A 17,353-nucleotide genomic window follows, 5' to 3' on the forward strand; every position below is an offset into this window, starting at 1 on the left:
ACATAAATAAACATATGTTTTAGAAATTGAAAATATCTTATACAGCATACAATGATTTCTATAAAAATTCATAAAAGAAATATTTAAAATGAATTTTTAAACAGTTATTTATTTTTTAATATTGTTGGGAGATATTAATTTAAGAAAAATTACGTCAAGAAATATTACGTCAAGAAATATTACATTAAGATCACACCATTTGTTTCATAATTTAACTAATCAGGGAATAAATAGAAGTATTGCTCTGAATTACTTTTGATCTAACTATCATATTTAAGGAATCAAAAATAACGATTTCTAATGATTCATTTTTAATGGAAATTAATTAGTTGCCATACAATATAAATACACAAAATGCAATTTATCTGAAAAAATGTCATAGGAACTTCTTACGTTTAAGTTATAGGGAAAAGATAGCTGCCATTTAAAAAAATATGGGTCCTAATTGGATGTATGATCATATATTTTGAAATAAGGTCAGGATAGTGGTTGAAAGTTTGGACCTGCGAATGTTATATTTAATTTTCTAACATAGCGTCGAAATTAGATACGCAAAAATGAAAAAATTTTGCACCTATATATGAAACTAATTTATCAAAAGATTATTTTTTGTAAAAAAGAATATTTATTCTTTCTGCATTAATTCTTTTTTTTATTTAACTTAATAGCAAAATATACCAATATCAAGACAAATTCTTTTTTAAATACAAAACCCAAGAAGATTAACTTCAAAAACACATTAAGAGAACTCATGAAAAGAAACTTTGAATTAAGAAGTAATGAAAACAGGGTGTAAAGCACAAAACGACTTTAATTTATTAAGTTATTGCCTGTTATTTAATATCGATTTAAATGATTTGGTGAACATATACAAGTTCAATAATTTTTCAATAAAAGTAAGCTGATGTATTTAGGAAAATATTTCAATTAAAATTTTCATAAGTAATGTTATGTCAAGTAAATTAAAGTATAGTAGTTTATAAGTAAACTTTCATTCCATAATAAAATGAAAAGTAATACGAAAACCGAAACAACTTGATTAATTTTTGCATCAAAGTTTTTTGCCAGCCTACTTTTATTTTTGGTTTCTTTTATTTTGAACTGAAAAACTTTTTTATTTGAAGGACGTGGTGTAATAAGTCACACTAAGATAACATTTTTACATCAAACAATTCTCCAATATTTTTTTTCAGTATGATACTTTACAAGTTTTCTTATATTTTACAAGTGCATAGCACGCAATGAAACATCTTATTATCACTTAAAAATCATGGTAATATTTTCCAAAGACACTGTTCGAAAATTTTCCGCAACAATTTTAAAACGTGACTCATAAAATACGCCAAGTCACCCAATTTTTCTTTTCATGTTATGCTACTTGTCCTAAATTAACATAACACATAAAGTAAACGTATAGTGCGTGAACAGAAAAAAAAACAATCACTCCGAATAATTTAATCTAACAATCAGATCTTAACATACTAGGACTTAATCTTAATGGTTTGAAGGGGTGGCATCAAATATGTTAATTAACTAGTGAAATCAGACACAAAAATGTTCTCTCTCAGAATTAAAAATATGACTTCTTTAAAATTCAATTTTTCAGGAACTATTCGACCGATTTCATTCTAATTTTGTATTTTAACATTTAAAATTATATTCCTTAAAATGATGTAAAAATTGTTTATCTAACAATTTAGATGTTTTAACTATTATTAAATAAATTTATATACAGGCCACGATTGTTTTTCTGCTCACTTATACCGCATAGGCCTTTCCACCACGCCTTTTTGTCCACTTTGTAAATCTGGAGAGAAATTGAGCAGGGACCATCCGGTTCTATGTGGGGCCCTTCATGGACACACTGAGTCCTCAAGATATTGGCAAGCAAGAGAACTTTTAAGGCAATGACTTTGGTCTTCCTTCTTTCCTTCTACGTACATTTGTATTCGTTATTCATTTCATCTTTCTATTTGTAACTTTTTACTTTGCCATTGGAAATATAAAAAAAAATTATTAAATAAATTTATAAAAAATGATGAATAATTATTAAAATAATTTTTTTCTCGGAATTATCTTTGTATAAAGGAATTTCATAATTGTGTGCAAAAATTTTTCGACTCACTTTAAATATTCTCGAGATATTGCGAAATGCTCAAAAAGTAAAATTAACATTAAGGGTTGTAAACTGATCATCTGATAAAACTATTTGGACCATATTTCCATGGTTGGGCCAGATTTCCCAGATTTTGTGAGTCAGAAATATAAATCCGGTGAAAAGAAAGTATATTTGTACATAGAAATTATGTTTTTGCATCTGATTTTGTAACCTAAAATATCGTCTACTAATTAACTAGCATACTTGAAGTCACCCTCTCGAAATATTAAAATTGAGTCCTAGAACGTGAAGATCCGATCATTAGATCAAAAGCTCAGGGTAATTGTTTTTCTTTGCGCACTGTACACGTTTTTTCTAATGATAATAAAACAAACGTACTAAAAGTCCCTTTCTAACTATAACAAATGTCATGCTTTCAAAAACTATTTAAATTGCCCTTGTTTTGTTTTAAAAACTTTTGGCTGAATGCATATTTTACGGTCCAATCTCAATGCCTTCATTAAAACACAAAAATATGTTACTCATTTGTAAAATGAAACTCAACTTTATTGATACAACAGCTGTGGAATATGACATAGTAACGTTTTCCAGTTTAAACTACATTCGTAACTATCTCAAAGAAAAGAAAATTATAAAACAAGATTTAAAATCGATCACTCCGCTTCGCCGCCCAAAACTGGTCTCTAGCTCATTAAGTTTTCGAAGAGAGAGGGGGTCCATCCAGTTTTTATGACCTAAAGATCCCAGCCGGTGCTCGAAAAGGAAAACCATTTAAGCTCGAAAGTTACTCAAACTATTTTTATCCGGACGGTTGGCATTTAGTTGAATCCAATATAGCCAATGGTTGAAATGGTATTCCCAGTGGCATTCGACATTCTGTGCACGTACCTGGGTAAGACCAAGGATTCATCCTAGTCGTATCTCGATATGCCTGAATTATCTCTACATATGTGAGTCAGCTATTTGGCGAGTGTGTGGAATGAAAATCATCTTTATGAGTCTGCCAAAGCCGCCAGAGATTTAATTATCAGTGGGTCAATGTAGTGTGTTCCAAGCTCTAGACGACTTGTATGTATGACTTACTGCAAGTCTACTTTGAAATTAAACTAGCGTATAACACGATGTTAAATAAACATTTTCAATCTAAATTGAACAACTGTGCTTTTCTAATATGACTTTAGATTGTGCATTTTACTTTAAATTTTTATTGAAAATAAATATTTTACTTTAAGTATTTACTCAAAATTACTTTTTATTTACTTTTTTAATACAAAATAAATATTTAACGTTTTACAAAATTGATTTTTGCATTTTACTTGAAATAAATACTTTACTCTTAACTCAAAACAATTTTTTAACTAAACTGAACTCAGTGGCATGACATCCCATAGCGGCCAAGGCCTAACTTTTTTTTTTTAACTTCTCATTCAAAATAAATATTTTGAATCGTTCTAAAATAAATATTCTACACAAAATAATATTTTTACTTTAAGATTTTACACGAAATAATCATTGTTCGTTTGACATATAAATATTTACATTTTACGCAAAGTTAAATTTTTAAATAAATGTTTTACATTTTACTCTAAATAAATAATTCACATTTTACAGGTGTTTTATACTTTATTGACAATGAATTTATTAATCTTTACTTAAAATAAATGTTATGTGTAAAATAAATCTCTAACTTTAAGCTTCTATTAATAAACATATTTTGCGTTTCAACTCTAAAAAATTTATATTTTATTTAAAATAAATATATTAATTTTTATTTTCATCTAAAAAATAAATATTTAGCATTAAATATTTACTTAATTAATGTTTTGCTTTATTTTTTACTCTGTGTTCTGTGCTCAAAATTTAAAAAGTAAGCATTAGTTTTACAATAAATGCAAGAAATAATGTTTTTTAAAACCTAAACTAATCTAAGCCTAAGTGAGTCTTTGAAAATATAATTTTTAATCATATATGTAAATAAAGAATTTTATTCAAGACTGTTCACACATTCATAACTAATATGCTGCATCTAATGATACTCCTGCCTCACAATAAAATATTACTTTTACATGACATCAGATGTAATTTTGGTATTTTGATTCAAAATTAATAGAATTTTGCTTTAATTGTTAATATTAATTAACAAGAGTCTTAGATAGTTCTTCGAAAAGATAATTTTTTAAAAAAAATTTCTTTTTTTGTTAACTTAGTTTTTTTAAATTATTATTATTATAATTTCGTAAAGTTACATCTCTAAATTCCTTACTTCTCTCAGTAATGTTATTTTCGAATTATGTCCATTGAATAATGTGTCCGCATTAAACCTTTTGCTTAAAAACAGTTATTTTAAAACCTTCAGTTACCTCTTAGTTTTAAAACTTTTACTCTAAGGAACGATATATCTATATTGCGGTCAGTGATCAGCAAATATAAATTTCTATCCATAGACTTATCATGACCATAAAAATACAGATCTGCTTATAAGTTTCCGTAAAATATATTGTCACTGACCGTAAATTAACGTTGTGTGCTCCTAAAAGCTACCTCCAGTACATCGCTTCTTGATACTTGGGAATTCGTTTGTCAATCGAGGCGAATCGTGGAACGCTGACAAATAGTGAAATTCTGCCACCTGCCTAGGACTAAAATTGCGCGATCGTTGACTGTGGTCACCAACATTGAAGTATTGCGGGAAGCGATACTAGGATCGAATTGGGGACTTTAGTGCCTGCAACCTGATTGTGTAACCTCCACGAAAATAGGATTTCACCCCCGATTTCTGTTCGAAAGTTTTACATAACAACCGTATAAATTAATGGCCAACTCCACTAATTTTGAAGTTTGTTACGACTACAGGCAATGGATTTTTTTTATTTTTTTATTCTTCTTTTTTTACTGAAAGGAGCTTGCCGTGTAGATTAACGATCAATTCTACTAAATTTGGCTGAATTCCGTTACAGTTGCGGTGACTAGGTTTCTTTATGCTGGCCATATTAATTAACGCTCAAGTTACTGAATTTTACGGAACTTTCTTAGAGTGCATTAAAACTAAGGTTCCAATAATTAGAGATTAAACTTCAAACTTGTTTAAAAAATATGAAATTCGTATGTATATCTATATTCACGTTACTACTATTTCTTCAAAATAATGCAACATGGTTGGGGAATTAATAATTTGACTTCCTTATATACGGATATTGTAATTATCCCAAAAATATCCATCCTCTTCAATTAAAATAACATTTTTATGCCGTGTGTTTGAGCTTTTTACTCTTTGGGAGACAAAAAAATTTAGATGACAAAGTTAGGTTTGCAAGTTGTTTTCAATTAAAAAACACTGATTAGAAATAAAACATGCTGCTCAAAAAAATATGAAAAAGCCTCCCCTGGGGTTTAATTTGTTTCAAATAAATTTATAAGAATACATCATCAAACTTTTGCAATTCTTGGAATTGATATAAATATTTGTTTTAATGCAAATATAATTGCGCTTATAGAAATAAATCTACAACTTAAAACGTTTCTGATAGCAAATCACTAACATTAAATATTCATAATGTGACCAAAAGAACTGCATTAAAAAATGTGCTTAAGATATATTCTCAGAAACATCTAAAATGCATACTTTAACACAGTTCATCAATAGTATTTATTCTTTTCTTAAAAAAAAATAAAAAGTAAATGAATAATCGATAATACAGATAGCATTTTACACGTAAAGAAAAGACACGCAACGCCTGAATTTACGATTTCATATAGCGCCATTTTTGTCATCAACGATTTTAAGATACCACAAAAACTTATTTTGTGATTCATTCGTTTCTCTAAAAGGGAAATTTAATATCCATCATTAGACGTGGTGATCCATCATTGAGCAGTGAAATACTTTTAAGCGATGGAAGTCATTTATATTAATATATTCATTACATTAACTCTTTTATACACTATGATACTTTTAATATTAAATACATTACGTAAGTGGATGTAAAACAAAAATATATGTTTAAATCACTTACATGCACTTTTAATTGTTTTTCCTTTTTTCCCTCCGATTTTCTTATTTTAACTTAAAGAATCTAGAAAATATAGAGTAGATCTTAACATTTATTCAGTGCAGTACAAACTATGTTATTGTCGAAAAATTAGCCAAAAAAATATAATAAAATGTAAAAAGTATATATGAGATACTGTTTTTTCGCAATTAGTGGAAATGCATTTAATTAGAATAAAAAATATATATAAGCTTATCGAATATCAATTTTTGAACAAATAAGCATAACTTGAGTTGAAATTTTTTTATCTTTACTACAAAAACATCTACAAATTGCAAAAGGAATAATTAAAATTAAATAATATATCGCTTTTGGAAGTATTATAGCGCCATTTGGCTTAAGCATATTAGCTTTAGGAAAATATTTCAGTTTATATAAATAACTATTTTTGTGGTAACAGTTTCAATGCATGGGAAAAATAATGTTGAAAATAAATTCGAAATGAAATAATTGTGATTGTTATAATTTCATTTAATAGAAGCAGCAAGACTTCTGGCAATTCCATGATTTTATTCCACAAGTGCCTCAAGAAATTAATTAATATATGTATCAAAAAATATCTTAAACATTCTTATCTATTCTTGAAATATCTTAGTTTAAAGTGTGAATACGTAAAAATAATATTATTCAAATTCATAAAAATAAAATTAATAAAATAAATGATCATAAAGATAAATAACTGAAGTTTTAATTTCTGATTGTTCCAACGGCGAAAAATTGCTCTTCTATAGACTTAGAAAATTACTTAATTGACGCAAAAAAAATTCTACATTTTAGATGACAACTATGATTCTTGGCTCAAGTAGTGCAGCTATAAAAAGAAAATTTTAAGAGGAATAATATGAGAATCAATAATTGATATCTTTTTTTAAATCAGTTACAATTTAATTTAATAAAGCGATAGCGTTTAGGAACTTTAAAAAATATATTTTGTAGCTAAGAAACAGTTCAATGGTGGTAATTACAAAAAATATTCATATAATTAGTCTTTCTACGAAAAGTTATTACAGAAAGAATTGAGAGAAATCAAATAGGAAATTTTCTTCCATTGTGGAACTGATTGCATTTCATTAAAATAAATAAATGTATAAGATAAATGTGCACTGTGGCAAAGAAACATTTTAATTGTTTTAATTTAATTTTTTTAATTTAAAATTAATTACCTTCCATACCTAGAATTTAGATGAAGATTGCAATTATTTACAATTAGTTACTTGTATGAAAGCAAACTACAATAAGAATTATGATAATTCAGATTTAAATTTTCATGTTTACTTTTTCGTATAAATTTCGGGTGTACAAATTTAACTCATTGGGGCAAAGAAATTATTTTTATGTTTTATTGGCTACTGAAGTAAAGTGTCAAAGAAATAAAAAGTGACAAAAAAGTTATTTTTAAAACCATTCTTTTTATTATTTAAAAGCAATAAGTTTATAAACATGAGTTCCGATGGATTTTTTATAGAGTTAAAGAAACTATTTTTATACTGATAGCTTCAATTATTGTTTTACTGAAGGAACAGTAACTTATTTTAGGATATTAAACTATTGTTCGTAGAATAATATTATTTATATCGGCCATTGTACTAAAGGAAAGTAATTTTTTTTGGAAAAAAAAACGATAATGATGGCTCAATTCTTCCGTTTTTGATTAATAAAGCAGCTTTTTTTTTGAAAGTGTCTAAAAACAATCCTTTTAATATTTTTTGTAATGTAAAAAGGGCGAATTTTTAAACAAATGTCTTTATAAAAAAATATTATCACATTTTTGTACCCCAGTGATGCACTGTCTGTCTAAATTTTGTATCATGTCAGTCATCATAATATATTGATATAAATGTTGTTTTAAGAATCCTATTTACATACACTCTCTGCATGTTTTTCTCTCCTGTTATAGTGTCTATATTCATGCATACATTTTGTATTCACTCTTCTGTGTCTATATGCACTTTAAATAATTCCAATAATGCATGCATATTGCATGAATAAAATGCATGTTTTGAATAAAGCATATTTTTAAAGGCTTTATAAATGTCTTTATGTATAAACTAAGCTTTAAAGAATTTATTTTATAAAATATTTTGAGGTATAAAAATGCGTATTTTTATTATCTGAAAGGAAACTGCTGAATTTTCTACAATACAAAAAAAAATTATTAAGTATCTCTTTGATAATTAAGTATTTATGTGTGCAATAAAGACATTACAAATTCTTAAGCATTTAAAAATTTAAAGCGTATGTGTAAAACTTAAAGCAATATTATTTTGCAACTAGTTATTTAATACAATACCACCAACAATAATGAAACTTTTTGGAAATAATTCATCAAATAGATTCTATGTTAAAAAGCAATAAGCATGAAATAATTATTTCTTAAAGTTTAAATCCTTCCTAAAATTTCCTGTACTGAAGAAACATTTAAACATAACCCTTACCTCTTTGAATATAACAGTATGTCAGTGTTTTAACAATAAGCATTGTAAAAATTAAGCTTTTTTAGTAATTTTAGTTTCAATAATTAAAAAAATCATTGTTGAAAAGACAACAATAGTAATTTCCTTTGTAACAATGGCAAACTCTTTGAATAGAAGTTTATGCGTAGTTTCACAAAATTAAACAATTGTATGCATTCATCTGAATATATAGGTGCAATATGAAATTTACAGTGGCACGCTTTCTTGCGGTACACGCTCGTAGGTGTTAGCACATAGTTAGTTGCATAGCAATCTGTAATAATCAAAGCACATAGTTCAATAAATAATTTATGAAATAGAATCTATGTTAAAAAATACTACGGATGAAATAATTATTTCTTAGAATTTAAATCCATCCCATTATACTGAATAAGCATTTTAACACAACCTTTAGCCGTTTGAACATAACAGTAAGTTTATATCAGTGTTTTAAGCATCAGCATTCTAAAAATTAAACTTTTTTAATAAATTTAATTTTAATAATTGAATAAATCATTGTTGAAAGGACAACAATATCAATTCTCAGTGAACGCTTTGAATAGAAGTTCTTGCATAGTTTCACAAAATTAAACAATTGTATGCATTCATCATTATGGTGCAATATGAAATTTACAATGGCACGCTCTCTTGCGGCACACGCTCGTAGGTGTTAGCATATAGTTAGTTGCATAGCAATCAACAAATCGTAGCAAAATGCTATAGTGTCTTAACAACATAGCATTTTGAAGATTAGTTCTTTCTCTACAGGTTGACTGAATGTTTGAGGTCTTTTGAAGAAAGTTGACACCTAAATGAAGATTAGCTCCTGAAGTGAGTAAGATTGAAGTGTGCCAGCACAAATAATATATATATATGTTGCACTAAATAGTCATTCAGTGTCATAGTGGTGTTTAGCTTAGAAGCTATATGAGTTCATATGCATTTTACATGAGGTCCCAATAATAACTCTAAGAGTATTAAAGCGATTTAAAAAATATATATTGTACCGGAAAATCTAAGCCGCCATGTCATTAAAAAGATGTAAAATGCAAATGAGTGACTTATTAATTAGATAAGCATAATTAAGTTGGTGATTAGCCTAACTTGATGAATGTTTCGATGGAAGACGAGTGCTTAAATGAGGTAGAAACGAATTTTGAAAGCACATACTAGCAGTATACATTTGATTCTGAAATATATTTCTCTTATATAATGAGAGGAATTTTTCTCATATAATGATAAATTTTGAATAGAACACACCATTATTATAAATTTTATTTCAAAATATATCTCTTATAAAATGAGATACTTCATCAGAAATTTTAAGGAAAAAAAAGCACAATATCATTAAGCATTTGATGTATCTCTCATATGAATAGGATACGTAATTATAAGTTTTAAAAGCACATAATATCACTTCAGATTTAATTCTAAAATATATACCTCTCATGTAATAAGATACGTTAAGATAAATTTTGAAAGCACATATCATTATATATTTAATTTTAAGATAGAATTCTCTCTTTTAAATGAGATGCGTAAATATAAATATTTTGAAAGCACACATCATTATATATTTGATTTTAAGATAGAATTCACTCCTTTAAATGAGACGAGTAATTATGAAATTTGAAAGCATATAATATAATTTTACATTTAATTCTAAAATATATATCTTTTACGTAATTAGATACGTAATCATATACATTTTGAAAGCACATAGCATCAATATAAATCTAATTCAAAAAAATCTTGTATAACGAGATAGGAAAATATAGTTTATCAAAAAGCACAGTATCATTTTATAGTTATAACTCGTGAATATATTTCATTCATTTAATTGACATGTTTAAATACAGTATTTAAATACAATAAATTTAATTGAGATATTTAAAGACACATGACAATTTCAGAGAAGTAATTGATATTATTTCTGTGCGAAAATACTACAGCACTGCACTATAATAAAATATTTGAGTGATTGAAATAAGTGGAATTTTGAATGTGTTTTGTTTTTAACTTATATATGTTATTATGTTAGCAGTATGGAATGACATTTTTATCTTTCCCTTTTTCCATTTTACCCTATGTGTTTGTGTGTGTGATATTTTCAAGTTAAATTTATATATAGATTTTTTTATACATTTGTGTCTTAAAATATGCTTATTAATTTTCATGTAAGAATTTGTATTATGAATTCCAATGCTATTATTGTAATTTCAATTTCTTATATGCTATAAATCTTTTTCAGAAAGAAATTTCTCTTTAATAAGACTTCTACTTTATCTTACTCTGCTAAATCAGAATATGTTTCACCCCCTGTAAGTTGTTTTTCTGATTTAGCAAACCACACCGAGCAGTTAGCTAAGTATTCGAAGAGCTAACCTACTTCTCCTTTCTATATTTTTTTGCTTCAGGATCACCAAGATATCAGATATCACCAAGATCGTGTCTAGGTGGATAAAGTTTAGGCCTGAGCCACTGATATTGATGATAATGACTATTTCTCGACCATTTTTTCACTGGCTTCACAATCAGATAACTCAATTCAGCTTTGCACCATAATATTGTTATTTTGAACTAAAATAAAGTTAAACTTTAATAATGTTTTAAATCGAATCTTATTGCCAGTAAAGTTTACTCATAATATCGTGCTAAGTGTAAGATGGTTTAATTTGCACACTAATGCCAAGTTGCACTAAAGTGCAACTTGGCAACTTATTAAGGTTTTGAAAAATTTAAATAATATTATGGTTAATCATGATCCAAAGTTTCTAGTTACATTCTGCAATTTAAAACATTTACTAGAAGCATGTTCTAAGTGACTTTTCACTGAATTTTAAAAACTCTGCTGTGCAAAATTTTGCAATTGCAGGTAGTTACTTACAAGATGCATTTTCCTGTTAAAAATCATTTCATTTAAAGATCTGGCAGAGAAATTAAGTTCTGTTGATGCAGCTGACAATAACATGTTTTGAAACCCAAAATTTTACACTTTTTCTTAATGTTGCTAGGAGCCTTCTTTCATTAAGCACTTTATTTTGGTATAAATCTACTTAAGCGTCACTTCAAGTAGTAAATGAAATTTCTGATAAGCACAAAATTACCTCTTTTATATAAGAATCTCTTTAAACAAAGTTATTCTAAAGAAGTTGTCGAAATAAACAGTCTGTAACTACAAGTTACAAACAGTAATCAGAAAGTTACCGACAGTGTTAAACCCAACTCGTAATTTTAAAAATTGAAATACATTTTTTGAAATTTGTATATTTTTATTACCTAACTTCAGTAATAAAACAATATAATATTCATAGAAATAAACTAAAGTACAGTTTCAAAAAATTGATGCCACCAATTACCTATCGATTCTTTTCCACTCAACGTCATTTACCGAATTCTAAAATGAGGTCTATAACGTATCAGAACATTCGGGTGGGGCTTTTGCGTGCTGTAGCTCAAATTACAGCACTCGGGTGACGCCCAAATATTAACCCCACGTATAGCAGTGGGAGATAAAAGAAAAATGTGCTTTCTCCAAGTACTATTCAGGATTATATTTAATTTGGACAAATTGGAACGCTAAATCTCAAGCACAGATTGAAAGCCGAGTTCTAAAAATAGAACAATTTTTATTCATTGGTTGACAAAAGAACTTCATTCCTTTTTTCATAGCCAGACTAATAAATTGATGAAATTTTAATAAAATAGAAAGCTCAAGTTATGTACATAAATAAATAAATAGAACCACTACGATTTAAAAAAAAAGCATGTGTTAAGTAAAATTTTAAAGCATAATAAATGAAAGTAAACATACGTTAGTGTAGGTCGAAAGATACGTAGAATCTTAAATCATTTAAGGGTTGAGAGTGAATGTTTTTAACTGCCAACACTAAAAATTAGGCACTATCTTACAATTCTGACATTAAAGTTGTGCACAATTTTCTTCAACCGCAATGGGCCAAAATATACGAAATTTTGACTAGATATGCTTTAAATTAGGAAAAAGTATATAAAAAATCATAGATTCTATTAGTTGGCTGGCGGTACTAACAATTATTTCTTAACTAGAATATTGATATAAAAAAATTTTAGAACTATAACTTAATATCTTCTGACATCTTAAAGTTATCGAAATGTGGATTGGTTCGTTGAGATGGTAGAACTAAATTATTTGAATCTTCTACCAGCTCGATGAACCAATCCAAATATCGGTGCCGTTGAACACGACAGAAAATATTGCTATTGTGTACAAATAGTTTTGTTAAGCCATTTTTAGGTAAAAAAAATTATTTTGTCGATTTTTTTAAAAAAATTTTAAGCATGTTTAGACTAATTTTTGAAACTTTCGATCCATTGAAGAAGTAGACGATATTAATTCAGAGAGGAAAGTTTTTGTTTTCTTCTTTTATTAAGAAAGAAAGAAATTTAAGCAAGTTTTTAATTTCAACATATGTTTTCTAGTGTGTGGTTTTGCGTATTAATTTTGAAATGATAAATAAGTTGTTGTTTTCCTTTCTAAGAGAAAAAAATTAGTGTTCTTTAGAGAAGGCAAAATGTTTTTCAATTTACATTTTTTACATTGTCATTGAAGACCATATTTTATAATAAAACTTTAACATTATAATTGCACTTATGTAATGAATTTTTTATAACTATAATAGCTGAGGTGGAAAAAAATGCGTTTTAGAATAAAGGAAACAGAAAGAAAATAATGTTCGCTGATTTATCGTATCGGTTCTCTAAGAAGTCTTCTCCATTTCCAGTTTTATCATTTTCAAATTAATTATACTTAAATACCTTTTCTATACATTAATACTTTTTCGGTTCTCTAAGCTGAATAAAAGCTAATTGAGCAAAGAGTATCATCTTTTTTCAAAATATTTTTTAAGTGCACTTTGTATAAATGTGAGTCTCCTTTAAACATAAATGTATTTTTTTCAGAAGGTAAATAGTTATTTACATAGAGTAACTTCAGAAAATAATAATAAAATATACAAAAGTATTAATTCATTCAAAGGTGAAATTGTTGAAGAAAATAATTTTAAAATAAGTTTGAAAAAAGAATCAAATTATTATGTATTTCTTTGACTCAGTTATAACAGACAAAGGATAAAAAAACTTTGTTTTTTTGTGGAAAGTCAGCGAAAACTTATTTTCAACAAAATCCCTGTCAACCGGATATACAAAATTAAACTGCTATAACTGCTCTTTGATGTGATATAATTGTGTTTTAAGAGTATTTTAAAAAGTTTTAATGGCTAACTCTTACGGATATCTAGAGAAATTTTCCTGATGAGATAAAATGTTGATTTTTATGTGATTCTTTACAGCCAAACGATTCGGACAGCAACCGGGTGGCAGTGACTGCCAACAGTACTTGTAACGAAGAGCAGTCTATAAAAGACAGTGTCACAATGAGTAACAAGGGGAAAACGAAGGGGAAACCCGACTTAAATGACCTCAAACAGGAGGTTGATATGGTGAGTAACATATGCGTAGAACATACAACATTGTTAAAAAAAAAAATTTAAAATTGAAGTATTTGCACCCAAAATGATAGATCAAATGTTTTTTATTGGTGGTAGTTCATTTTTTATATTCATCTTTTTTTTTTAAATTTTTTTTTATTAAATACTTCGAAAAAGGCTCAGTAGCAGGAAAACATTTCATATTCAAAGGCTAAACTGATATTTAGTTGGCATTCTCTCTTTCACAGGAAATTACTTTGAAAATTATTTCAATAAACAAACATACCCTACAACAACTAATCCTATTATTCTTCTGAACACTATTTATATAATTCTAAAAGTTAATCTACAAACCAAGAATAAACTATTATTTATAAGCAAGAAAACTGATTCACATTTTGAAAAATTTCTCTGGTTTTTCAACGGACTTTAATGACGTTCACGTGAGTAAAGAAAAGCGAAGAAAAACATGTTTGGATGAACTTTAACAACCACAAATGACGGACATAAACAAATTTCGTGACAGAAACAACAATTCTCAATTAGCTGTAATGCCTTAATACGCTTCCCGAAACACGTTGGAGCTCGAACGATGCCATGCAGCTCTCGTGACTATGCGCTATTTAATTAGAAGTAATAATTTGAAAAATTCCAATTAAAGGGAAAATTTCTTGCGAGCACCCTTATTATATGGTGGATCTCTAAGTAAGCTGTGACTCCAGTAAATCGGCACAGTTTGATAGCCAACAGTACAAAGTACTTTAGCAAACTAACTCTTTAATTACACTGTACTACCATGTACAACTGATAATAAAAAAACTACTTCTGGTTTCTGGAACTAATCCCTGATTACAAAGATTTAAAAAAATTTAGAAAAAAATTAGAGTTTTTTAGTATTTTTACGTAAAAGTTTTCCATTTTTTAAAACAAACATTATTACGGGACTGAGTTATTGCGGAATGCATCCTTTTTATTTTCGATAAATTATTATAAAAGTATTAAATTTTTGCTATAGATTTTATTTAATAGACTACTAATAGATTACTAATTTAATAGATTACTAATATAAAATTAATTTTCATGTTGATGCAAAAGTTATTTTCTGATTAGTGATTAGTAGAACTTTAATTAACTTCTTCAAAAATAAGTTATAACATAAACTATTTCAATTTATGTTAATTTTACGCATTAAAATAATTTTGAATATTTAATCAGCGTTATCTAACAGCTATGGCATAATATTTCAGAAAAATTGTTTATGTAAAGTAAAGGAAATAATGAGGAAATGTATTTCATCAAAGTTTTAATTTTAATCATAATAAAACATTCCTAGTAAAATCTAAGCGTGAGCATTAACATGCGCCTTAATCATAGAAATATTTCCAGGGCATTAAGCTCAATTTTGTCTTCAAGTAAACCAATTAATTCCAAATACTTCATTAATTACACTCATTTAAGAATGATTAATGACTTCTTTTTAGGAAGAAATATTTTTCTCATAAATTACATGGAAGACTTGGTTAAAATAGATTTAAATATATAAGGGTTTTTATTCACATTAAACCAGAGCTTTAAAGATTATTTAAATTTTTATTCTCAAAAATCTGGCTCTATAAATATTTAACATAATCTCTTTTGGTATTTAAGACATCAGTTGCCAGAGGCGGTTTTGTCATTGTTGTCATTTTTATCGGAGCCACACTTACATTTTCAAACAAAAAATTTTTTCTCCTTTAAAATAACAAGAATCTTTTAAATAAAGTTTCTAAACTGAAGGTTTGCAGAATATTAGTAATGAGTTTGCATAATTGTACAGCTTATTATAAACTATCAAAATATGCAACATTGATCAAATCTATTTTTAAGGTTGCATTTGTTCATAAAGGTAAATTATCAAGCTTTCATTAAGAAAAAAATTCATAAATTTTGCTTTTTAGGAAATTGTAGCATGATTTGACAACAAATTCAAGAATTATGTGGCAGATAGATGCATCTTAGGTTCTTATAACATGTAACATACGAAGTTTTCCTAGTTAACAGTTGCAGTAGTTAAGTACTTAACGTTTAAGTTCATCTTACACAAATTCAGTTTTTATGCAAAATATTATACTTAAATAATAAATGTGTCAGTCGAAATATCTTTGATTTTAATAAAAATACGGGACTATGGAAATAAACATTAATTTTAATCGTTATAAACTCACTTGATTGGTTAATTTTTTTTTTACGAATCGTGATAGAATAAAATCAGAGCTTTTAAAAATCATCATTATTTTTACATATTTATGTCTTACATATGGCAAGGAGACAATTTAATAGATAAAAAGCGAAGATATAAATAAAATAACATATTTGAAGACTCAAAATACATAAATATATTTGTGGAAATATTATTCAAATAAGAGGAGAAAGCTTGAAAAATGATGGCTATGTATGGATAGTTTATTATTATTTGGTTTAAATCTTATGGTGTTTATAGTGTTTAAAACTTATAGTGTGGTAGAGAAAATTATAGAGTAAAAAAAAATTTTATTTCAGAAGCATATAATTTCGAAATAAGTCTCAATTTCAATGAAAATTTACAAAACTTTTAATTAATTTAGAGAATTTTAAAAAGCATATAAACACTATAATGGTGTCTACTTTTTATAAGCTTGTTAAGAAAAATTGTGCAATATTTATTTTATCTGAAAAGATTTTATGTTTTATGCTTGTCTCGTCGTAAGAGCTTCAAACTCTCGCATCTTCAATTTTAAATTAAACTTTCATTTCTAGTTTTCTTGCTTCTTAATGATCTTAAGAACCACCTTTTGGTGGTAAAAACTTAATTTATAGGACAAAATCACTGAAAAGAATAATAAATAAAGTTTTTAATAAATAAAGATGCAATAAATAAAATACTAGTTTGGAAAATAAAACACACGATAGCTTACTTCTTCACATTTTCTCTCAAAAATCAACAAAATTGTAAAAATTTAGTAGTTATGGGTGAGTAATTCCATGTTTTTTTTGTCAATTTGTTTTGAATACAATTTTTTTTATCATTTCACAAAGGTAAGCAAATTTGGGTGCTTTAAAGTTATTTTTTAAAATGAATAACGCAAAAATAAAAATTCTTCAAAAATTCTAAGACTGAAAAACTAATGATATTAAACTAGATATATTTAACGCTAATTGTGCGATTATATATTTCTGAAATTCAATGTAAAAATTCAATAAAAACTCTAAAGTACTCCTTTCTGAAAGAATTACGAATAAGTATTC

The 17,353-nt window shown here is 26.9% G+C and overlaps 1 protein-coding gene across 4 annotated transcripts in view; it reads left to right on the forward strand.

The window, feature by feature from the left end:
• Nucleotides 1-17,353, forward strand: part of LOC107439305 (sodium/potassium-transporting ATPase subunit alpha) — a 123,609-nt gene that overhangs the window by 63,396 nt on the left and 42,860 nt on the right. For 2 of the 4 annotated variants that reach the window (XM_071177037.1, XM_016051862.3), the window contains exons 2-3: nt 9,390-9,452; nt 13,952-14,101. In XM_071177037.1, the coding sequence (XP_071033138.1) occupies nt 14,036-14,101 (66 nt within the window). In that variant the 5' untranslated portion in view covers nt 9,390-9,452; nt 13,952-14,035. The remainder of the gene's footprint in view (nt 1-9,389; nt 9,453-13,951; nt 14,102-17,353) is intronic. The other 2 variants (XM_016051861.3, XM_016051860.3) reach the window with 1 other exon arrangement.

Source organism: Parasteatoda tepidariorum, chromosome 1 (assembly GCF_043381705.1).
Source record: "Parasteatoda tepidariorum isolate YZ-2023 chromosome 1, CAS_Ptep_4.0, whole genome shotgun sequence".
Classification (NCBI taxonomy): Eukaryota; Metazoa; Arthropoda; class Arachnida; order Araneae; family Theridiidae; genus Parasteatoda; species Parasteatoda tepidariorum.